Consider the following 26,566-nt stretch of genomic DNA (forward strand, 5'->3'; position numbering starts at 1 on the left):
AGAGTTTGAGGTGAAAAGTGACACGGATAGCAACAGATACAGAAAGGTTTTTGTGACAAAGAAGGGGTGTGTGATGGGTGACGGCCTTTATAGTATGTTACCAAATCACCACATTACTCTCCTTTTATCTGTGCACAGAATGGGACTTCATTGAGTGCCAGTCACATCTGTGCACCTCAGTACAACTCACGTGCACAAACAGCAGCAATTACAGCATTCCTTTTAAACTGATTTGTGCACAAATAAAATTACACCAATGTAGCAGAATTTTACTTGTGAGTAAACCAGATCCTGGGGCAAAGTTTGAGTATTCAGGCTCGTGGTTATTGCCAACTTTTGAAAAACAGTCAGGTATTTCCTGCTGTCGAGGGCAGAGTAATGCATTGTCTCGAGATTGGAAACTGAAAACACTGGTGTCAAACTCCTGATGGAGTATGGGAAATGGAACAATAAATATATTTTCATCTTAGCTTATAGAAACCAAAAAAAAAAAAATCTTACTAATTCTAAAATTGGGTACATTTGTGCATGTATGTATACATAATTTCTATAGCATTAATCTAGACAAAAAGGTAGCAGATTGCTACCTCTGGCCAAAAAGACCTGATGCGTTAACTCAAAAATATACGCTTGCGTTTGTGAGTACTCTGCAAATAGGACATTTCTTAGTATGGGACTACTCCTATGTTTAGAACAAAGTTCTGACTCTTATGAGATTTAGACAAAACCCAACAAGAATTTTGTCACAGATTTGCTTTAATAAACAAATGCGGACACTTGGACTAGGTTGGAAAATTGCAATGCGTAAATCTGACACAAATGGGCATTTTCATATTTAAATTTAATTTTGTTTCCCCACCTAGAAAATGTGTTTTCCCCACACAAAAACACATTACACAAAAATCCTCAATAAATTTAACGGTATTTCCTGCCTGTTCTTAACTAGAACAAACTTACCTCTGCTCTTGATCGGAGTACATTTGCATGCATTAAACTGGTGGGGAAACTAAATGCAGGAAGTTACGTCAATACCCACAAACCAACAGGTTTGTGAGTTTACACCTAAATGTTTGGGTAGGAAAACCGAGAAACCCTAACCCTCATTTTACAAATCCAAAACTTTAGGAACTCCCGTCACAGTTTTATTTTGACTCCTGATTTTGTGGATCAGGATTAGGAATTTACGTGTCAAAAGTAGGCATTTTAACCATCTGAGTTCAACCAACTGCCCAAAAATGCTTTGTGCATTGGGCTCAATGAGTGACAGAAAAAGATCAGCGGAAAATAAGGGTAGAGCAATGTCAAAATGAGTGATTAATATGAAGGATCAGGGTAGACAACTTTAGGCCTCAAACATTTGTTGAAACAAAAAGGGGCTTTTAAAGCTGACAAAGTCTTCAAAACTAGGCAAAACGAAGGTGCAATAGAGGGGTCCATGTGCCAAGCACTTTGTTTTGTAAAAAAAACACAAAAAAAAACACACTGAACTGGGCAGACAATCCAGGCTTTTCAAAATTAGACAGGCTTTGGAAAGCAAAATTAGGAAGGAGGTACACAGCTCGGCTGCTCTCTGTAATAAAGAATTTTAGCCTTTCACAAGTCTCCTCAAGAGGCCAATTAAAAAAAAAAAAAAAAAAATCCAAATCCTCCAATGAAAATGCAAAGAGGCACTGAAAACTTCCACGTTCAGCAGATGACGAATGTAACTGGATTTGGAAAGTTTCTTGTAGGAAATACATTGATTAGTACATCAGCAGTGAGTGTGTCACAGACTTTCTAATCTTATTTTTGGGTCGCCATTTTGTGCTTGAGTCGGGGTGAGAGGGGCATTGGGAACCAGGGTCAATAGAGTTTTCAGGGGAGAAGCCCAGGGCACATTGACTCAGGCAGACCTTATCCTACGAGACAAACAACATTTCTAAAGTTATGACTTCAAGAGAAACCTATTATTTTTAGTTTTCAGATCCCTTGCATCACCCTAACTTTACTCATGCGAGTATGCGTACCAGAAACTCATTTTTTGAGGAACAAAGCAATCATTAGGTGGCATTTTGAATACTTTCAAAGCTTCACAGCTTCAAGGAAAGTGAGGCATACAGAGAAAAAATAAAAATAAAAAATAAAAACATAGGAGTCGACAGAGTAATTGTTTTCAGAATTTATCTCCATTGTAGTTCCCAAAAAAAAATGAAAACTGTAGTCCCAAGGGTTGATGGAAACAATTCTTGAGTTTCAGAAATTGTTGTTAAAAATAGAAGTGAATTATTTGGTTTGACTAGAGTTGAATTATCTATCTTTACTTATTTTCGTGCAAAGGTTTTGGCACAAGATAAGATCACCCACATTTCCAAAGATAAACCACGAGAGCTGAGCGCTAGGGCCCTCTCACCTGGCAGTCTTGGATATACATACAGAAAGACACTTTTTCATACATATTTTTTTTTTAGTACATCTATCACAGTGTTCAAATGAAAATTACCCACTGAAGATGAAGCGATAACACGAAATATAAACACAACATGGAGCTTATTTCAGACCTAGGCCACCTGCAGCAAATCCTTTTATGAGACAGAGAAAATCCACAGCCTTGATCTTTGATTCTAGTTAAAGCTTCTGCTCAGGTGTGCTTTTGCGTAATTGTAACATGGATTCTTTGTTTGCTGCTTGGGTGCAACAGGGGCTTTGTCAGGAAAACACCTTTGAAATTATTTGCTGGCTGCAGGCTACTATGAATGCAGCACCGCCCTCCACCACATTGCCCAAAGTGGTCAACCTAAATGTTGGTTGTGACTCACGATCTCAGGAGTACGCAGCGAAAGAATACATGTGAATAGCAAATTGCTTTACAAAGTTCTTGGTCCCTGCACTACACTTATAATGTATTACCATAAGATTGTGTTAAAGAAATAAAAACGGGGAATTTCAGTGTTTTCAGGTTTTCAATGAAAAAGTGAATAATGCCGCCTGTGGGCTTTATTTGGTGATTTGCCGGTTCTAACCGAAATTCGGATATCCTAAATAGAATACAGTAGATTAAAAAAGTATTTGGTAGATGTCTATCTTTGGATGAAAAACCCATAAATTAAGAGATGCTATTTACTTATCATAATTTTCTACAAAGTATTTGTTCGGACTCATGGAAGCTCTTCTCCTATGAAGAATTTACAAACTGATTTGCCTTAGTTTATCCTTGAGAACCTTAAGAAGGAAATTGTAGAGGGAAGCACAATGACTACATTTTCAAGAGGAAAGTATTTTTCCTACACATTGCAGTTGACGGGTTTGCCTATTACTTAACTCACAGAGTTGTTGAAAACTAAGATATGGGATCTTGAATTTAAGGTTAGGATGGCACTCCAGTAGGAGGATATTGAGATTAAAGGAGTCAAAGGGCTGAGCTGCAAGTGGACCCGAGTATGTAACAAGTGTTTTGTGGTATTGTACACAATATCATTCCCATTGTATTTGAATATTAGTACACAAGGCATGTGATTTCTTACTACTTGGAAAGTTTCAACACATTAAAAGATAGCCAGGGTAAATGTGCACGGTATCTTACCATGGTACATACTTTAACTATCAGCGATTAGTAACACTTGGTTTGAGTGTGCATGTAGTCATATAATAGGTGCCAGTCGGGCTGGATATGACCTCCTGTCTTCATCAAACTGGGTTCTAAATGTTAAATTTGAATGCATTATAGTTCATGTCAATGCCAATCTTTAAATGAATTCCTATGAGTAAATTTTTTATTGTCATGGAAAATTACTATTAACGGGCAAGAGTTTCGTAAACACCAGAGTGGTGTCAAACCTTTGAATTTATTATGTTTTCAAGAGGGAGAATGGTTCATATCATGCATATATACAGGTCTCGCAAAACTGATCTGTGAAGGACTCCAGATATACGTTTGTTGTGTTCTGTGTAATGATCTCTAGTCATTTCCACCAAGAGATCTTCAAAAGAATCACAGGAGCAAACCATTGAGCAGTTGTGCATTTGTTGCACACACACAGGTCCCTGATTAATAAGACCATAATACCACCTTCCTCCTAGAAGGAATAAGCTGCACTGGACAGTGTAACTGGCAGCTGGTGACATAGTAACATAACTACGTGTGGAAGATTTTATTGTGCATATGGGTAGTTATCTTTTGGTCAGTGTTTCCAAAGGAAATTATTTGTGTGTGTTGCTAATAACTTTGGTGCTGTTGGACAAATCTCCACAGACCTTTTCAATAAGGTGCTCGTTTTTGTCTAGTTTGTGCTTGGAAGGTTTTGGGGTGATCTGTCAAGCGGGGGCCAAGAAAAAAGGGGGATTGCGAAATGCTAAATCCCCATGCATTTTGCATAGACTTCTTTAAGAAGCTCCACTTGCAAAGTCTGCGGAACGGATTTGCGCCAGATTTGACAGAAAGCTAGATCTTTGTCTGTAGGTTGTGCTTTTTGTGATTTGGTATGAATCTGTTGAGTAGTTTTTGAGAAATTATGGTACAAAAATGTATTATCTGGACAGTTCCTGCAAGAATCTTGCGGGAGCACCAATTTAAAAACAAAGGGTTCTGATTGATTGAGTGAATGTTTTTTCCCCTTGGGCCACTTCACACCCACAGGAGCAAGCGCTCTGACTGGCTGACAGCAACACAGAAAAATGTTGCTGGCAGCGGCTACAGGCCTCTGAGACTTAAGGCCTCATTACAAGTCTGCCAATGCCATTGTGCATATTGAAGGTGCTGGTGTGCTACGCCGAGGCCAATACCTTAGCACTGTTCCCGAAGATGTTCCCACCGGTCAGCCCAGTGGGAACATCATACTACGGCAGGGGTGAGGCAGCCTAGTTGATAGCCTCCTCATCCCTTTGAGTTGGGCAGTCGGCTTGTCATACCATCAAACTTATTATGAACCCCTTAGCCCTCTGTCCTGTAGTTGTAGAAGAAAATGATATAATGGATCAGGGTAGGGATAACTTGCCCCTCTAGGCCCCCATGTGCAGACTCATTGATGGGGGCCCCAGAGGGACCCCCCTTCAATGCCAAAATTTAAAAAAACAGCAGTTTTCGCTACAATCCTGCAGGACTCCTGCGGAATCTCAGAAAAACAAACAAAATTGTATCACCTGGGGCCCAATGCTTTTACTATGAGGAGGGGACCACAGCCCCCCTCCCTGAGCTGTATTTGGCCCCGGTGACCCCTATTGCCTCATGCCAAATTCATTATTTAGGAGAGGGGGCATGCATGTATTTGGGACAGAACCCCGTCCCCAATTTTATTATTTAGGGGAGTGGGAGCGGCCCCCCCACACTGAGCCTTTAAAATGCCCCAGTGGATGGGGTTATCTTTGGGATTTTTCCAGTGAATTTATACCTTTCTTTTTAACAAAAACAGATCTTTTTAATCACACCTAACTATAAGGTTGCTTTAACCTTTGTTTGTTTTAGTGAGTGAATATATATATATATATATATATATATATATATATATATAAATATAAATAAAAATATATAAAATGGTACATGCCAAAAAGATATCGAAATCTCTTGGGGCATCCGTACAAGAAGGCAAAGGACATCAGAATATCGAACAAAACAGTGGTGAATTTATCTACCACTGTGCGGACTAAGGCTCAAGAAGAAGTTTTATCTTTGGGACTTTCTTTTTGCCCAACTTCGCATTTTGATTATACATCAAGTAGGATTGTCTTGTTTCATTTTACTAGAAAACTTAGGTTAAGATATTGGCATGCCACAAAAATCAGGAGTGAAAGCAACATTATGAATGCCAGAGAGGCTCCTTCTACTCTTCAAATAGGTGATTTAGAGACATTACAAACTATGGGATATCTTATGGATGATGAAAGTTGGGTAAAAGAACCTGTGCGGAATATACAGGTAGAAGGTGCAGAGACTAATTGGGACAGTGGAATGGCGAACATTTTTAAACCTAAATCCATATTTTGTCCACAGGTATCCAACGCATCTATAGAGATATTTGAAAAATGCATGGTTAAGGAATTTCAAAAGATGGAAAGACATAAGAAATTTAATTGGTGAAATTTAAACAAAGAGCAATTGAAAGCAATGGTTAAGTTACAGAAAAACGACACCATAGTTATTAAACAATCTGATAAAGGAGGTAATGTGGTTGTGTGGCCAGTAGAAAAGTACTTGGAGGAGGGGTTAAGACAATTAAATGATAAAAAACAATATGAAAGATCTACCAGACAAATATATCTTGGATCAAATAATACTTTTTTGAAAAATGACAAGATTGGTATGATGAAAAACTCTTCACAGAAAATGAATATCTATATTTAAAATGTGATTTCCCTTAACTCCCAGGACTTTATCTACTTCCAAAATTACACAAGGACCCAATGAATCCACCAGGTAGACCTATTGTTTCTTCTAGAGGAAGTATTCTAGAGAATACATCTAAATATGTTGATGTTTTTCTACGACCGATTGTTGAAGCTTTACCCTCTTACATCACGGACACTGGCGATTTCCTTAGACGGATTGAAGGTATTGTCTGTGATGAACAATTCCAGATGCTCAGCATAGATGTCAAAAGTTTATACACTAGTATTCCGCATGAACTGGGCATTACAGCAATTAGACATTTCTTAAGAGCAAGATCCATCTCCTGCTTACAACATACTGACATGTTAGTGCACATGATTAGAACATGTTTAACGAATAATTTTGTCATCTTTAATAATCAGATCTATCGTCAAACCCAGGGAACAGCGATGGGAACATGCTTCGCCCCTAGTTACGCGGGCCTGTTCTTGGGTTGGTGGGAGGAACAGGTAGTGTACAATGTGGATTTATTTGAAGAGCATGCAGTCTTATGGACTCGATATATTGATGATATTTTTTGTATTTGGAACATCAGTGAAAAAGAGGCATTGGATTTTGTAAGATCCTTGAATGAAAACCAGTTACATTTAAAATTCACAGCTCATATACACCGTTCCAAAACAGAATTTTTGGATCTCAAATTGCAGGTTACTAACATGAGATTAACAAGCTGCTTGCATCGCAAAAAGACAGCAGGAAATAGTTTACTTCATGCTAATAGTTATCATCCAAAGAATCTCATATGGAGTATTCCATATGGAGAATTATTGAGAGCTAAAAGGAACTGTACTGATAATCAAGATTTTTAGTATGAGGCACAGGTAAGGAGTATAAGGTTTCAAGAGCGAGTTTATCCCAGAAATCTTATTAATAATACGTTGAGGAAAGTGATGATGATGGATCGTGACAAGTTACTAGTTCCAAAGGTTAAGGACAGTGTGGAAGGTACTCAACCCATTTAGTTTATCACAACCTATAATGATCAAGCTAGAGAAGTAAGATGTATCTTGAATAAATATTGGGATATATTATAGTTGGATGAAAAATTGGTAAAGGTAATTGGAGAAAGACCTCAGATTACCTTTAGAAGATGTGCATCTCTTAAAGATAAATTATGTTCTAGTCTTTTTGAATCTATCAAGAGTCAGAAACAGTCATTGATACAGGGCTTTTTCGTTTGTGGCTCTTGTAAGGCATGCAAAGGTAGTAAAAGTTGCAAACAAATACAATTATCACAATCTACTCAACCCTTTGTGATAAAGAAACATTGGAATTGCAATACTGAATTTTGTGTTTATTTATTACTATGCCCATGTGCTAAATGTTACATTGGCAGTACAATCCATAAACCCTAGAAACCATTATTAGAACGTAAGAGGGCTACATCTAAGGAAGATAGAACATATCCCATAGCTAGACATTTTGCACAAGGTCATGGAAAAATAGCCGCCTTCTGCAATTTTGTGTACTTGATAATGTTCCTCAAAATATACGGGGAGGAAATAGAGTACAAGAATTACGAAGATTGGAGTTGAAATACATTATTAAATACAGAACAACGTCCCCTGAGGGCTTCAGCCTTGATGAGGAAATATCGGTACATTTAGGATGATTCAAGCTGTCATAATATGTACAATGCAAAGCAATATTGTTTTGTTTTTATTAATAGGGTAATTGTTACAAGTAGGCACATGTATACAACAATATTTGTTGATTTATTTTATTTAGGTATAACTGATGCAAAAGAGCTATTACATCAAGGCCAGAAGGAGAACAGAAAATAATTAACTGTGATGTACAATTAAGTTCTTCTTCTAATATTGTTATACTTTCATTACCACTGTGGATTTAGAGTGCATGCTGATAAGGGATATATTGCATGAAGGTTAAAAATGTATGTAGGTAGCTGTGATATGGTATAATTGAGTCCCTTGCTCACTGTGCCACTGGAATCAAGCTAGCCTGGCTGAAGAAGGGTGATACCCTGAAACCGGTCCCAGGATGCTTGTTTGCGGTCCAGGGAGGACCTGGCCTGGCACTTCGGGCTGGACTGTTCCCATGAGAACAGGGTCAAGACTGATTTGCATATGGCTGGGTCCAAACTGGGGTGGCATGGTGAGCAAAAGAATGATGGATTTAACCCAGATCTTTGACTGGGGGTGAGTGTTTGCATTGTCAGCACTCCATTCATCATCCTTTTGTGTTGCTATAATCGAGTTAGATTCATATTATTAGTTTGACAAATGTATTTTGTACCAAATTTTTTTTTTGAATGAATTATTTTAGGTTATTTGATTAATGCTTATATTCTAAGAAGGGAAATATATATCTTGTGTGCAGGGGAATATAGAGCTTGATATAGAACATGCAGTATAATTGAAGTAGCAGAAAGCACATTCAAAGATGGCTGACATTTTTTCTGGGAAAGTATGTGTTTTGATAGTCCTTTGTTTATTTTGTAACTTGAGTGAAAAAAGATGGTGGTGGTCTTTAAATAAGTAATTGAATTGGGTCTGTGTAACAACCTGTGATCAAGGAGCACCAGCTCCGAAACGCATAAGGTTTTCTCAAAATAAATACGTTGGTGCTAAATACGTCTCGGTACGTTGTGGTGTTGAACGCAAAGGTGGTTATGCGTTTTCCAACTGACGTGTTTCTTTGGAGATATATATATATATATACACACACACACACACACACACACACACACACATACACACATACATACACACACACACATATATACATACACACACACATTTTATTACATTTAAATTATCTTAACATTATCAATACTGTTCAGAACTACTTTGGTTTATTGCTCATTTTCGTTCTTTTAGGTTTATTGTTATTGCACCTTGTTTTCACATGTGTATCTTCACTCATTCCCTTCATGGTCTATTTTCCTAGTCTTTCTTTCAGCATTGTTACCCCACATCAATCTCACCGGGTGGAGGCTGAAATAATGAGCATTTACACATTGAGCCTTGGCTCTTTTGCAACATTTGGCAACCAGGATGGTATTGATGAAGAATCACATGTTGCTCCAATGTATTGCATTTCATTAGACAGTGTTGATGTTTTGGCAGATTCTGTGTCTCCTTATACCGTATTTCTTCCAATATAATTGTGATGATAGGATATTACATAATTCTTGGTATAAAAGTGATCTCTTGTTTGGTGGATACTCCAGTTTTTTCATTTTTTGGGGGACTCCCCTGCTGGTAATCTACTACCAGGACACTGCTATCCAGAGTCAAATGCATGTGTTCAGCCCCTAAAGCATGTTGAAAGTGGCTTAAAACCTGATCTGCACATTAGCTGTCCTTTATGGCCATAGGATATGCAGAAATACACTCATGACATGGAAAATTAAATGCCACTTGTGGACTGCAGCACATATTGAGACATTCCTTATAGTGGCAGTGAAAATATAGTTTAAACTTAACCTGTATAGCCTGATGGCAGTGGTTTGAACCCTGCTGTACTGACCTGTCAACGTCAACCCTAAGTGCACCTTGCTGCCCAGAAGGTAGGGTGTATAATATTTAAGAGCAGAACATGTGTGACATTAGGAATGGCATAATCCCCTAGTGACAAGGCCCAAAACATAATTGTCACTTGTCATCCAGTAGCTGGCGCACAGGAAAACTCATCATATAGTCTATACACAATAATCCATACTTTCTGACCTGCACCAGATAAAGTGCATTCAAATTGGATTTTTATTAAATATAAAAAGAACTATCTAATGGTGAATTCAGATTTTTATTAAATATATTGGAAATGTAACTTTTAGGATGTTACCTTTACCCTGCCTGAAGCTACTGGAGGCTAATTTGTATTAGCTTATTGGAAACTGCTCAGCCTGTACTTCACCTGGATAAGGTGTGAAAGAGGTAGGAGAACCGCTTCCAGGGCCGAGGCACTGGCCTAGGAGCGGGGAGGTGTTTTCTCCCCCTGACAGGAAGACCAGCTGGGGTAGGCCTAGGAACTTAATTAACTTCAAAGAGGCATGCCCTGTCATAAGCAAATGTTAGGTGACACTTGGAAAGCCCAAACTTTTGACACCCCTACTCAGGTTGGCACCAAACCCAGTGGGAAGAAAGCTACTCTCAGAACTGGTTTTGAGTGCCTACAGAGAAGGGGCACTTTTGGGTGGGCATACAGATTCCTCCATCTTGGATTGTGAAGATGAGGGGCACTGTGCGATTGTTTGCAGTAGTGCAAACATGAACTGCTGAAAAGATTAGTAGGATTGTCCAAGGAACTTTTACCCCATTGGCTAGGAGCTCCCAGAAGTCCCCGCCACCCATTAGCTGGTTCCAGGCATAAATGTAGCATCCTAAGGCACCATCTTTAGGACACTTACTGGACCCGCAGAAGATCAGAAGTAGACTGGACCTCCTGTCTGTGACCTGATATGTACCCAGGACAAGGAAGTGGATTCCAAGGGTTAGTTGGTGGACCTCCTGTGTGGCTGCAATGACAACATACAGCAAGAGGACTTTTCCCTGAAGTACCCAGATGACCAGTGGCAACTGGACCGGAGGTGGACGTTACTGTTGGTCTCTGCCTGACACCAAAAGAGTCTCTAAGTGTCTCCCCTAAGGTCCTGGGTACCTTGGAAGCTTAGTGAAACTTTTTAAAACCTTTCCTCAAAAATTTCAGGGCGACCTGTAGGAGAAAATATCTGAGTGGTAGTTCCATAGAGTCAGACTGAATTTCAGCTTTGACCTGCACAAATTTTCCCAGGACCTTCCAAAAAACTACTAGGTCCCATTCCGTGTTGGGATTTATAAAATGTTCAGCAAGAAGTCCCCAGTGCTCCAGAGCTCCAGCATTTAGGGTTACAGTGTTTTTGGCAAATTACAGATGATTTATTAAGTGACAATGAGGGGGTGATAAGGACAAGTATATTAATGTATGACATAGGATCATAGAACCTGCACACAACTCTTACTTAGGTGAACGTTTTACTAGGAAGTTGATTAGAGATTTATATTGATGGCCATAAATGAACAATATGATTCATTGTTTTGTTAAGAATTATCCTGAGTATGCAGCAGCTGATAAATATTTTTTATGTTGCAAACCTGCACTGAATCTTTTGGCTTTTTCAGAAGCTCCTTGGTGCATTTAGGTCTTGATCTTGTGGGCTCTTTTCAAATGTTCATGAGTGACAAGACCTTATCATTGTGATGGATTACTACGCCAAGTAGGTTGAATGTAAATTCATAAAATCAATTGATACTGACACAGTTATTAGTTTTATTAAAGGCAGCTTCTCTAGGGATGCATTTCCCTTTCTATCACCACAGACAATAGTGTGCTATTATCTTGCATAAGGTGAGGAAGTTTCTCCCTGGGTTGGTGAAAATGCAGAGATGCAAACCATTATATCCTCCACAAAGTACAGTTTTAGCCAAAATAGAATTTTGGACTGAGGGAATTCAACTTGCCACTGCAGAAGAGATGTAAATGAACTTGTACAAGAATATTTGTGGTTTTATCAATACACACCACACGGTACCATAAAGTTTTCTCATTTTGATACGTTACGGAAGCTCAATCCATGTTCTGAGTTGTACCCATTACGGCTGATAAGAATCAAACAAAGGAATATTACTGAAGGTATGCATGATATTGCATGCAACAATGTTCAAATGAGACAGACAAATCACGAGGCATTTGTATGACAAAAAGGCTGAGGTTAAGGACAGTAACAATTTAGCTGGAGGTGTGGTCATAGTAAAAATTAAAAAAACAAGGCCATGCACTAAGGGTTTCTCAAAATGTTCATACTCTGAAAAAAGTTGTAAGACACCCCCTTCCGTCGCGTTGGATGATGGGTGTCGGTGAACATTGGTATGGTTGCCAAATTTGCACATCAAGGAGAGAGTGCAGATTTCTGTGCTGCTGATATGTTTGGGATTCCCGTGTTCACAAAGGAAGGATATGATTCAGAACACCTCTGATCTTTCCTTGAACATCTATGATGAGGTTTTATGAGGCAGGATAATGCCTGTCAAAGAGGTTATGGTAACTAATTCTACTGCAGCATCATAGGTCTCTGTGAGAGGTAGTTCTAGATATTGTAAGACACCTGCACATCTCGAAGACTGTTTTAAGCTTAATTTTACTTTTGTTGAGGGAAGAGATGAGTTGCATGTATACATATATACGCATACACTTTTCTTATGTACTTTTCGTTAGTTATTTAGTAATTCTCCTAATAGCATCAATGCTATAGTGTACTACTTCAGTGTATTGCTCACTTTAGTTCTTCCATGTTTGTTATTATTGCTGCTTGTATTCACATGTGCATCTTCACTGGCTCCCTCTGTGGTGTATGTTCCCAGTGTTTCTCCCTCTTGTCCCCGTGCCCTCAGCGAGTCCTCATTCCTGAAGATTCTGATGTTGAACCCTTGGTTATGAGTCACCAGCCAGGGGCTGAAATAAAGAGCATTTCCTCATTGAGCCTTGGCTCCTTTGTAACAAAACTCTTTAGGTGCCCGGGGCACTGGGATTCCTCCTTGAAGCCCTATGCATGGCCTCCCAATCTAAGGGAGTGTTCACAAAGTGATGGCTCTGTGGGTGTTAACGTCATTTGCATGGACCACTGTCCAGTCACTCACCTAGGAGCATCCACCAGGTGCTAATCATGTACAACATACGAACACTTCGAACTTGTAAATGCAGCGGCATCTCCTCGATTATGTCCGAGGAGTGTCGCCGCCCTGCCAGCAGATGCAAACACGTAAAATAAAATTATTTTACTATCATTTTATTTTTCTTCACGAGACGAGTTTTGGGGCAGGGCCATGATGATGACAGCACTGAGGGAGGAGAGGTGGGTATGGCTGCAAGTGCAGCTGTCTGAGGACATCCGAACTGACATGCGCACTGAGTTCTCTCCAACCCAAGCTGCGTTGCCAGGTTGAAAACAGCAGTCACAGGGTCCCGGTCCCCATGGGAGTGCATAACCAGCCCGCTCAGACCAATCCCTGCTCATAACATGAGTTCTGTGATCACTTGAGGTACTTCTATATATCTTACATAACGCCTTCTAGGAGTTGCTCGAGTATTTAAAAGCCAAGGGCTCATGATGGTCCTGATGACAGGTCATCAGTGTTGCAGAACATTTTATGCCTCTGCACCAATCCCTGCGCTTCTCTCATTCTGGGTACTAGTATTACCACCATGAGAGAAGATTCTGGATTGGCGTAAGGGAGTCTGGGAGCCTCTGCACTAGCAGCAGAGGAGCACCGAGTGGCACATAAATGCTTTTATTTTTTTTACATTATTATTACCCCCCCATCCCTGCACGCTTCCCCACCACTTTTGTTAGATCCCAGTATGTGTGAATGGCTTCTTCACACACAAAAGTGCTGACCGGGACTCCAGTATTGGATTTTGCGGGCAAAGTATTTTAATTTTTAAGCAGCTAAAACAGTTTTATGCGCAGAAATTATTCCAAGACTGGGTTCCAAAGAGATTTCTTAGAAAAGCACCTGCATTGCACAAGGGAGCTGACAGGTAATAAGTAACCAGCCTTGTAAACCTGGAATGTCAGTCTGCATCAGCAGCGCTGGAGATGCCCAGGACCATAAAACGCTTCCTGCAACGGGGAAGAACAGAGGGAGGCTTTATTGGTTTGAGGCTAAAGCTTCTTGACTGCAAATGTCTCGTAAATCTAACAGGTGCAGTAAAGTCCCAATGAACCTGTCACTTATGCAGAAGGAAATGTGAGTTAAAATTCTTCAAATGCCAGAAGTGTCCAAAGACTATTTCTTCAAGATCTTTATCAGAAAAAAAGTTGCTCGTGTTGCTTTAATTTTCTTAAAGACAAATATTGATGTATGTTTACGTATTTTTACCAACAAATGATGTACTCATGCTCAACCTTTTCATGTAGAAAAGATTTACTGCAGGGTTTTAAACATATTGGTTAGCCAGCAAGAAGCATTCTGAAAAGGTTAAGGTCTGGGCTTGGAAGAGGGCGTGTGTTTTTCTGCTGTTTGCCTTTGAGTCCTATAGTAAAAGAGTTATTGGGACCATAAGCACTGGCAGTACACAATCCATACATTCATTGTTTACAGGTTCTAACTACAGACTCCTTCAGCAACCCAGCTCATAATAGGAGTTCTGTGATCACTCGAGGTACTTCTATATATCTTACATTCCGCTTTCTAGGAGTTGCTCGAGTATTTAAAACCCAAGGGCTCATGATGGTCCTGATGAGAGGTCATCAGTGTTGCAGAACACTTTATGCGCATGCGCCAATCACCTGTCCCACTGTTAGGCCTCAGGTCCACCATTAGAAGAACTCATGTATGCATGTTTGGCTCAGTCACAACTACAAACTGTAAGAAAGTGGTTCATTAGTTGGGAAGGTTGTGGGCCTTTCCCAAGTAATAATACTGCAATCTTCTGTTTACTGAGAACCAGGTACCGCAGTGTAGTATTCAACCCTCAGGGTAGCGAGGCAGAGCATCCCAAGGCCTATTCAGGGGAGGTGGTATTGACTAGCACCCCCAGACCACAGGCGGGCAAGGAACAACTCCTTATCAAGCCTTGTCCAGCCAGTGCATTTAATTATATGAAAAAAGAAAAATACACCATCACACACACACCATTTAATATTAGGCATGAATTTACCAAGGTAAATCTGATAACAGGTGGAAAATAACTATGGTGACCCCATCCTAACATTGAACACCCGAAGCAAGCCCTGACCCTACAACCACAGTAACCCCCACATATTCCCAACCCTGCATAAGGGGTTGTAGGTATCAAAAGACATTCCTACTGGCTTTGTAAGGATGTCACCATACTAATAAAAGCAGAAATATAGCATGATCAATTATTGCAACATTATTACATAACTAAGGATGGTACCATTTTATAATGCCATTCAGTGGGGCATGTGACGACTCACAGGTAACCTTGTGATTGTCAATACATAATTTTAAAGCATTTTAATGATCATTATTAAACATGTAATAATTCACTATTAACTGTGCGATTATTAATAAAGAATTTCCATGGCTTTCATTAATACCTGTATTGATATACTGTTAACCTTTTCATTGTCAATAAAGCATTTCAATAAATTTCAAATATTAGTGTGCATTAATTTTTCTTTCACTTTTTTCCACGCTGTAGAGATGGCTTAGAACCCACCAACTAGAGTCCCTACACTCCAGTCTCTTTTGGGCAAAGGCCCAACCTCACGTAGTGCTTAAAAGATGGACAACCTCATCCATGTCGATCAACTCCAACCCCTGGGCGATTTAGGGCGAAATTGGCAAGAAAAAATGAGACAGTTTCATTGATCAGATGTTTTGGTGTTCCTGGCTTTCCTGCCATCTCTGTGGCACAACAAAGAAAATATTTGCAATTTTTTGGGTGTCACCATAGCTCCTTCTGCCAGCTGATCGGCCGTGGGGTCTACTGTGGTGATCCCCTGCCCCACTGCCATGTTTTAGCCTTTTGTGCTCAGTGCCAACGCAGAATCCGGGATCCTGAACTTACGTATGTCTCCGTGGCACCAGGGGCTCCTTACAGACACAAAAAGCCCGCTTCCCAACAGCAATCTCCTTCTTCCCCAGGGCCTTAGCCTCCCTCAAGGAGTTTTCAAAAAGGTGGGCACCAAACCACCTCACAAACTCAGTTCCCCCAGGGAGAGTGCTTTTTTCAAAGTCTTGTTATGCCAATCTGAACACGTTTGAAGTCATATTGTGCTTGGTGGCCACCTCCATCTTCCAGGACTTTTGTTTTCCGACCACGTCCTCTAATTTGTTGTGTGGGTCTGGGAGTTTACTTTTGCTAAATCCTAAGTGTGAGAAAGTAGCATCTTTCTAGCCTTGTTACCCCCACTTTTAGCCTGTTTGTGAGTATATGTCAGGGTGTTTTCACTGTCTCACTGGGATCCTGCTAGCCAGGGCCCAGTGCTCATAGTGAAAACCCTATGTTGTAAGTGTGGTTGTTATGTGTCACTGGGATCCTGCTAGCCAGGACCCCAGTGCTCATAAGTTTGTGGCCTATATGTATGTGTTCCCTGTGTGATGCCTAACTGTCTCACTGAGGCACTGCTAACCAGAACCTCAGTGGTTATGCTCTCTCTTTACTCACAAATTTGTCACTAACAGGCTAGTGACTAAATTTACCAATTTACATTGGCATACTGGTACACCCATATAATTCCCTAGTATATGGTACTGAGGTACCCAGGGTATTGGGGTTCCAGGAGATCCCTATGGGTTGCAGCATTTCTTTTGCCACCCATAGGGAGCTCAGACAATTTGTACACAGGCCTGCCACTGCAGCCTGAGTGAAATAATGCCCACATTATTTCACAGCCATTTTCACTGCACATAAGTAACTTATAAGTCACCTATATGTCTAACCTTAACCTGGTGAAGGTTGGGTGCCAAGTTACTTAGTGTGTGGGCACCCTGGCACTAGCCAAGGTGCCCCCACATTGTTCAGGGCAATTTCCCCGGACTTTGTGAGTGCGGGGACACCATTACACGCGTGCCCTACACATAGGGCACCACCTATGTGTAGCGTCACAATGGTAACTCCGAACATGGCCATGTAACATGTCTAAGATCATGGAATTGTCACCGCAATGACATTCTGGCATTGGGGAGACAATTCCATGATCCCCCGGGTCTCTAGCACAGAACCCGGGTACTGCCAAACTGCCTTTCCGGGGTTTTCACTGCAGCTGCTGCTGCTGCCAACACCACAGTCAGGTTTCTGCCCCCCTGGGGTCCAGGCAGCCCTGGCCCAGGAAGGCAGAACAAAGGACTTCCTCAGAGAGAGGGAGTAACACCCTCTCCCTTTGGAAATAGGTGTGATGGCTGGGGAGGAGCAGCCTCCCCCAGCCTCTGGAAATGCTTTGATGGGCACAGATGCTGCCCATCTTTGCATAAGCCAGTCTACACCAGTTCAGGGATCCCCCAGCCCTGCTCTGGCGCGAAATTGGACAAAGGGAAGGGGAGTGACCACTCCCCTGACCTGCACCTCCCAGGTGCCCAGAGCTCCTCCAGTGTGCCCCAGACCTCTGCCATCTTAGATTCAGAGGTGTTGCTGGCACACTGGACTGCTCTGAGTGGCCAGTGCCAGCAGGTGACGTCAGAGACTCCTTCTGATAGGCTCTTACCTTTCTTACTAGCCTATCCTTCTTCCTAGGTAGCCAAACCTCCTTTTCTGGCTATTTAGGGTCTCTGCTTTGGGGAATTCTTCAGATAACGAATGCAAGAGCTCATCAGAGTTCCTCTGCATCTTCCTCTTCACCTTCTGCCAAAGGATCGACCGCTGACTGCTCAGGACGCCTGCAAAACCGCAACAAAGTAGCCAAACGACTACTAGCAACCTTGTATCGCTTCATCCTGCCGGCTTTCTTGACTGTTTCCAGGTGGTGCATGCTCTGGGGGTAGCCTGCCTCCTTCTTGCACCAGGAGCTCTGAAGAAATCTCCTGTGGGTCGACGGAATCTTCCCCCTGCAACCGCAGGCAACAAAAGACTGCATCACCGGTCCTCTCGGTCCGCTCTCAGCACGACGAGCGTGGTCCCTGGAACACTGCAACCCTGTCCAAGTGGCTCCCACAGTCCAGTGACTCTTCAGTCAAAGTCTGGTGGAGGTAAGTCCTTGCCTCCCCACGTTAGACTGAATTGCTGGGTACCGCGTGATTTGCAGCTGCTCCGGATCCTGTGCACTCTTTCAGGATTTCCTTCGTGCACAGCCAAGCCTGGGTCCCCGACACTCTAACCTGCAGTGCACAACCTTGTGAGTTGTCCTCCGGCGTTGTGGGACTCCCTTTTGTGACTTCAGGTGGACTCCGGTTCACTCCTCTTCTAAGTGCCTATCCGGGTACTTCTGCGGGTGCTGCCTGCTTCTGTGAGGGCTCCATGACTTGCTGGGCGACCCCCTCTGTCTCCTCATCCAAGGGGCGACATCCTGGTCCCTCCCGGGCCACAGCAGCATCCAAAAACCCTAACCGCAACCCTTGCAGTTATCAAGGCTTGTTTGCGGTCTTTCTGCAAGGGAACACCTCTGCAAGCTTCTTCATGACGTGGGACATCCATCCTCCAAAGGGGAAGTTCCTAGTCCTCTTCGTTCTTGCAGAACACCAAGCTTCTTCCAACAGGTGGCAGCTTCCTTGCACCTTCAGCTGGCATTTCTTGGGCTCCTGCCCACTCTCGACACTGTCGCGACTCTTGGACTTGGTCCCCTTCTCTTACAGGTACCCAGGTCCGGAAATCCACTGTTGTTGCATTGCTGGTGTTTGTTCTCCTTGCAGAATCCCCCTATCACGACTTCTGTGCTCTCTGGGGGTAGTAGGTGCACTTTACACCTACCTTTCAGGGTCTTGGGGTGGGCTATGTTCTAACCCTCACTGTTTTCTTACAGTCCCAGCGACCCTCTACAAGCTCACATAGGTTTGGGGTCTATTTGAGGTTCGCATTCCACTTTTGGAGTATATGGTTTGTGTTGCCCCTATACCTATGTGCTCCTATTGCAATCTACTGTAACTTTACATTGCTTGTATTACTTCCTTTTGCTATTTACTGCATAATTTTGGTTTGTGTACATATATCTTGTGTATATAACTTATCCTCATACGGAGGGTACTCACTGAGATACTTTTGGCATATTGTCATAAAAATAAAGTACCTTTATTTTTAGTATATCTGTGTATTGTGTTTTCTTATGATATTGTGCATATGACACCAGTGGTATAGTAGGAGCTTTACATGTCTCCTATTTCAGCCTAAGCTGCTCTTCCATAGCTACCTTCTATCAGTCGAAGCTGCTAGAAACACCTCTACTACACTAATAAGGGATAACTGGACCTGGCACAGAGTGTAAGTACCCCTTGGTACCCACTACAAGCCAGGCCAGCCTCCTACACTAAGGACCTGCCTTCTGTCCAGCACCTGGTGTTCTCAGTCGGGGGTCACCTACAGCAGCACCCCAAAGCCCTCAAAACAGAATACCTCCATGTCCCACAGCATACTTTGACCACCTGCACAGCATCTGTGTCAGCAGAAGTCAGGGTCCCTCTCTTTCTGGGGATCACATCACTGCAGAGAAGCCCACCAAGGACCCCCCAAAAGGGCTATTTCTTTACCGTCCCCCAGAATGTGTAAATGGCCAGTGCCACTGGCCCTGGAAAATACTCCTCTATCAGGAGCAGGACTAACTACTGGCTGATGGACCTACTGTGTGCGGAGGTATTTGATGCTCCGGCTGGCCAGCAGAGTAACAAGCTTAACCCAGCAGGGTGATCTATAGACCCACATCTTCTAAGGATCCGAGTCAGAGAAAAATTATGAATCCTGAAGTGTCACAAAGAGTGCGCATAGGTGGGAACTATTGTCAGACCTGCATTCCGTATTGTAATTTACCACAATGTTGATGTGTTAACGTCTCTAGACCTAACTATGTGGAAACTGTAGGTTTGTGCAGATTTCGACCATAGTGTATAACATATTGAAGCACACACACTTTTCAGTAATCTTTAAAGATGTACAGACTCCCATTGTTAATTACTATTCACATTATAAGGCACACCCCGGTCATTACTAATCCTTCAAGAGTTCCTTGTGTGGCAGAATACATGTGTGCAGGTACCGGGCTGAGTTAGATGGTAGTCTCACACTCAGCCCATACACATTTGCACAAACATGTATCCATGTGTTTAGAAGTGTGTTTGCGTTGACGTGTAACCAGCCCAGAGCCTATCACGCAACCTTATCTTAAGGGGCACATACTGGCATTTACTATGCCAATACATTACAACACAGCCTCGAATGAGTTGGACTCAGGTAGAGACTCACCAACAGAAGAAGTCTGTAATCCTGGTAGTATAAAAAGGAAGGTAAAAAAGGGGGGATTAAATGGATGGAACCCATTTGTCACAGAACTTCACCACCATCTTGCTCCCTAAGTTGTTGAATCCCAAATATTTGTCTTTGCAGTTTATACTTAACTTTTTCCCCAATCTCACAAAGCAGGGTTTCCTATTCCAAAATCTTCCTCCTCAGCCCAGTTCATTTGGAAGCTTGGCTGGCGCTTCTGTAAGACAAGATTAGCACCACCTAATGCTTAGCGCCAAATTGTTCCAAGAGGCTTTCTTGAGAGAACAGGAAGTGATCCCGAAGCCAAATCCTCAAACCATTCCTTCCTGGGCGATAAAACCAAGGCGACATGTATTTCCATCCCATCTGGCACTGATGTTAGTGGACTACAGGCCTGGTCTACGTGGAGAACCAACTTCAAATCACCCTCCTTTCCTCAGAGTGCACCTATTCACAAATCCCCTTTCTTCGCAGTCGGTTTGTCAATTTAGTTGAACCCTTATGTCCATAACTTAGGTTTTTTGATGAAAGCAATACTTTACATTTTCTTTACCATTAAAAATGCAAGAGATGCACCACACTTATTGGTACAGTTATTTCTTGTTTAACTGGCCATCACGCAGCTGCACGTGTATTTGCAGATATCTAAAATACTAAACAATATATGCTCACTGATATACTCACTGTGCTTTCTTTAAGTGAAGGACATGACTTCTACCTCCTATGTAAACCTTGTGTTGGATCTGATCTTCATACTGCATCTGCGAAGAATGTGCACATTTCATAATGGCATCAATGCAAGGGTATAGTTACTTTTCGAAAAGTTCCCCAGATTAAGCATTTATTTTCGACAATGTCCCATGAGAACCAACAATAGAAAAATATCAGCATTGAGAAGAGCCTTACTCTTCAAAACTCAATTCATTAAAAAAAATGCCATAGCTAGGAGTCGAGTAATGAGAAGTTTATTAGTTAACAAAAACCATAAACATACTTAGTTCAATAAACCATAATATCACACTCTCATGTGTAAAGAATCAAAACATACCTGGATCAAATTTATTTGAAATCAATGGATCATGCCTACTTTGGCCTGGCTAAACACAAGAATATTGTGCACAAGTGCTTTGTGCAAAAGTCAAAAGACATAGTACACGCGTGGATATGAACAAATAGTCTATGACAAAACCATGTGTGCTGGAAAGAGCAATGCGCAAAAAATGCATTGTACAACCAATCAGGGGACAGGATAGACACATGAACCTGAACCAGTGATTCAATATTTACATAGAACAAAATGTAAATGGACTTACAACCAATTGGCAGACTCTACCAAAAAAAGCGAAAAGACCCTGCAAAGAAGATACCTTGTGCAAACGAGCATGGGAGATAACACACGCATGAGTGTAAACAGAAGCCGTCAATATATCCATAAGGCATAATATAAGATAATCCATGAGAGTTAGAAAATGCTGACAAAAAGCTAAAGAAAAAACAAAATAAAATGGGATGGGATGGGAGGCAGTGTTCCTTGTACTCTCCCACGAGCAACCCGCCAATATAATATAAAATGAGAACATCGGGATGGGAGGGCAATATTCCTCACGCTCATCCCCAGCAACCCACCACAAGGGTCCCAAGTTGAAGTGGACCCATGCCCTTGTTTGAACCATGAAGTATTTACAGGAGTTCCTATGCCCTAACCTCGCCCTTAAGAATTGCTAAAAACTGCACCAGTAGTATTATTCCAGATAAAAGTGGATAGATTTAGGGCCTCAATGGCCACCGACCTACAAGTTCTTACTCCCAGGGCCAAAAACTCTTTGTGTAACAAGGCCCTCCGGTGCGCTAATAAAATAAGAAAAGGCAGTACACACAAAAAAATGTTTCCTTTGCCTGGTGGTACAGGCGACACATCATTTTCTCCGATTGTCCCTTCTCTTGCCATTTAGATATAAAATCCGAGGACAGGAGGAGGCCAAATCGCATTTTCATAAATTCTTTCTTAATGGTCAGAGAGAATGCTGCTTCAAAATAGGGCTGTTCCCGCTGGGTATCAAAAGAGTTTATCACCAGCCACCCAAGCGCTTGATTGGCTAGTGTCTATTGTCCTCCAGGCGACTTGTCAGCTGGATACATTTATTCAGTGTTTTCTTGAAAATGAGCTCGCTCGTGCTCAGTTACCATACATCTGAAGGGTCAAGATTCTCAATGGTGTCCTGTAGGGACTTGGCATAGTGACCTTTCCCACTTTGAAGATTAATTTCTGCCCAAACGAGGTGCACTAATGAATCTTGAGGGGCACTCCTTAGTCAATAGTAGCATCTAACAAGGGTCCCTTGTCTGGCTAGAGACTGCTTTACCACGGAAAATTCAAGTCTTACTTGAGCAGGGGAGGCAGACTCCGTTAGCGGAAACACCCATTTATATGTTTGTATTATGAGATTTTCCAACAGGTTCACCTAGCATTATCTCACCGCCATAGGATACGGTTGGTATCAGTTTTGACTTTATCACCATAATCAATGCTTTTAAGTGGTGCCCCCACAAGCTTTTTGTTAGAGCGGAGAAAGCAAAATTTAACACATTTGCTTTCCCACCAATGGCTTTTTTTTGTGCAAGGTGGGAAGCCCTTGAGTCCAATTTAAAGCCAAGATATGTAGAGGTTGCGGTTTCTTCGATTGTGGACCTATTAAGATACTATTTCCCCTGTTTGTTGATTTAAAGGGATTTCTTTGATTTTATTTAGGTAAATTCCCAATTGATTGTTGGCCGAGTACTCAGCAAGCTGATTAATCAATCTTTGTAGGCCCACTCGGGTATTACTTAGCAGGAGCAGATCATCTGCGTATAAAAAGTTACACAGTTGCTGGCTGCCAAGACTCTGGGCATGAGACACCTACTTGTCAAGGGACAGTGACAGAGCGGAGATGAACAGGTTGAACAAGAGTGGCGCTAACACACGTCCCCTCTTCAAACCTAGGGAGGTATTGGTTTCTCTGGACAGGTGACTCCCATCCCCTACCTTGATCTTAACCCAAGTTTTTGTCTAAAGCAACCTTCCCTCAAAGGTTTTCACTTAATCCACCAGCATTGTAACTTTTCCCAGGCTTATCGGGGGGACTCGTTCTCTGGCAAAGAAGTGGGGGGCACCTTCTCTTCGAAAGTAAACAAGACATTTAGACAACAAAATGCCTTGTGGGCCCATATTACAATAGCAGTATAGGCGACTAGTCTGTTTTTTGTGCTTCCTGAAGTTAGCTTTAGGTCATGGTGTCATCATAATGTATGTACAACAAAAATAAATCTAAGCTAATAAATATATACAGGGCTGCAAGAACTAGAAATGTAGGTGGTGGTGTTGGTGCTAGACTTTAGTTCCTGCTGAATAGAGCTTTAGCTGTAAATGCATAAAAATCCAACTAAAGAATTGTATTAGGAAATGTAGTTTACCTTTACCATAACAGCTAATTCTGTGATGAAAATCATACATGACCAAAGGTTAAGGGGGTACCGCAGTGTACCATGCACACACATGCAATGCATTTCAATACTTTGTTAGCATTAGTTTTTCCTAAATGTTAGTATGTCACATTAGCAAGACCAACAATATTGACATGCAACAATATATCGACTATCACTATATTCTCATGTATAGATAGAAATGTATAAATTTACTATTCTTAACTCTACATATACTTACCTTCACATCTAGAGGCATTCGCTATTGTGGATTTCAATATTGCTCCCTGCACTAGTTGTTTTGACATCTTTAATCCTCAACACACAAAAGGTTTTAACAATTTAAATACTAGATCTATTGGCTTCACCTCTGTTAGCTTTTGTGACTACTATAAGAACTGAGACTGGTAGAGTGGAAGCCATTCTGCACCAAAATAGGATGCTAAAAATGCACATTTGATAAGTCAATTAATTATCCGTATGTGAGATACTGGCGAAGATGACCACCATCTTTATACAAAAAGAACAGATGATCATCTTTATATGCATCATCTCTTCTTGATTGATTAGCAGTTGTAAAAAGTATTTCAGGAAAAAGTGGGATATGCATAATCAAAAAAAGTCTTACTATTTGGAAAAACCTATACCAAAATTAAATCATACAGCTATTCCAGAAAAAAATCTGTATGTCACGTTTTATGATTCAAATACACTAAATTAACAATCACTTAAGAGTGTTAGATGTCATATTTTGACAATGGTCTAAATAACACCACCTGCACAACTGAACATCGTGCATTTATCACAATTATCAATTAAGTTTAATGCAAATAACATAAAGTAATTTACATACGTAACCACGCTAGTTGCAGTCTGTAATGCTGTCTTATGGGGATGTAAACACAAGTGTATCATTATGGGAGTTGGTAAGTAATCTACAAACACATCTGGTTACCTGCATGTAATTTTGGAACAACAACCGAAGAACAATTTGATTTTTGACTTGTGCCCCAAAATTATTTTTGTTTTCCTAGGTGATTTGCCAACATTTGGCAATTGCACTGAATATAAATGTATGAGGCAACACCAATATCATATTCAAGCAACATTATGTTCCTTTTACTGCTGTGAATGTAAAGTATTTTCTGCACTCAATCATTCAGGGAGGTACAAATGTTTACTCTTCACAAGTTTAATCTTAATAAATACATCTCTAGAATGGTTTCATATGTGATAGGCAACTCGTGGTAATTCACTGAACAACAGGACAGTAGCTTCATCCAACATCAATATATCCAATAGTCTGGGGAAATTGTGAATATGCAGATATTGCAGTTGTACTTGAAACTAAGTAGGGTATTGGCTAGATGACCCGATCCATACCTGTGTTCTGTGACTTTACCATATATTTAGAAGTCACCAAAATCTGAAAAAGTACACAGGGTACACAATATTTGAGCTTGATTTAGGAAATTTATCTCCCCCACATGGATGTAAATTCCTAAAAAAGATTAAAAATAATACAAAGAGGCGTTTTTCCAAACAATGGCAATAGTAATAATTGGGCTAATAATATTCTGTTTTTATATAGTGTTAGATACTACATTTTTGCTATTTCAAGGCACCATATAGGTAGCAGGTATTTTTTACCCATTTAAAATCCCTTGGTGGGTGAAAGGTGTGGTGAGCTCTTCTAACATTCAAACATGTAATGTATGGATCACAACAGATCACAGATGCTATCGTGGAGGCTAAAATGAGTGACTAATGTTCCACCTCTAAATCTGGATGTATGCTGGAAACACGAAAGCCATTACAACGGATGGTTTTACAATGCTGTTTTTACAACGAACATGCTATTACAACAAAAGTGTTTTTCAATTATTATTTTTTTACAACACATATGCCTTTGCCATGCAAATGTAAGTATTTTAGAGGTGTGTATCAGCAATATATATAGACTTTGTAATTAGTATTTGAATTTTAATAGCACAAAGGTATTTCACATATATGATTTCCAGTAATGAGTTGCACTAGACAAGTAGTAATAATGGAAAATGTGATGAAGTGATTATAATAGATTTATATGACAAATTCTGAATTGTGAGCACTGAGCTCAATACATACAGGTTAATTTGAATTGATATAAGTCTTTTTGAAAATGATTGATTAGCACTTAGCTGTAATTTATCAAGAAATGTTTCGTTTTCACGCCACTCGCATCTAATGAAAACACATTAATTATATGCAAATCACATTTTGCCATTATCAGTTGATTATGAACCACAGAATTGATGTTTAGAATTTATGTTTGTTTTCCATTCATACTTATTTCAATAGTAAAACATCCAGAAGGCCTCATTGCTAGCGGTATGGAGTGTTTGTATATCAGCGAAAGGATAGAAGGACTCACTGACCGTGCGCAAGACTCCATAGGAGTTGAAATGCGTTTGTGACTGTTAAACTTTAAATAAAGACATTTTAATTGGACTTCTGGAGTGTGGTGAATATCTTTTGGAATATATATATGGTTGAAAATGGGTTGTGGTCGATTCAGCAATATTTGTGCCTTCACTATACACACGGCCCCAAACGGCTCTTAGGTTTGCTTCACTACTGAAGAAGGATCAGAAGAGTTTCTTGAGATGTTTATTAACAGTAAGTAGTTGAATGTACCAAAACTAACTGAATTAAATCCCTCCAAAACAGAAAACCTGTTTTCCACAGTCTGGAACAAAGCTGGCCAGCACTGTTGTATGTCGAAATATCAAAGTTAACAAGGTCAACCTACACTTCTATAGACTCCAGAAACTCAACTAACATTGTCAACGTACGCATACATTGGAAAGTTCTTAAGCCTGTATCTACTTA

The 26,566-nt window shown here is 40.9% G+C and overlaps 1 protein-coding gene across 5 annotated transcripts in view; it reads right to left on the reverse strand.

Moving 5' to 3' along the window:
- ADAM33 (ADAM metallopeptidase domain 33) overlaps nucleotides 1–26,566 on the reverse strand; it is a 109,053-nt gene that overhangs the window by 65,561 nt on the left and 16,926 nt on the right. For all 5 annotated transcript variants that reach the window (XM_069205138.1, XM_069205157.1, XM_069205132.1 and 2 more), the window contains one exon: nucleotides 20,918–20,994. In XM_069205138.1, the coding sequence (XP_069061239.1) occupies nucleotides 20,918–20,994 (77 nt within the window). The remainder of the gene's footprint in view (nucleotides 1–20,917; nucleotides 20,995–26,566) is intronic.

Source organism: Pleurodeles waltl, chromosome 1_2, assembly GCF_031143425.1.
Source record: "Pleurodeles waltl isolate 20211129_DDA chromosome 1_2, aPleWal1.hap1.20221129, whole genome shotgun sequence".
Lineage (NCBI taxonomy): Eukaryota > Metazoa > Chordata > Amphibia > Caudata > Salamandridae > Pleurodeles > Pleurodeles waltl.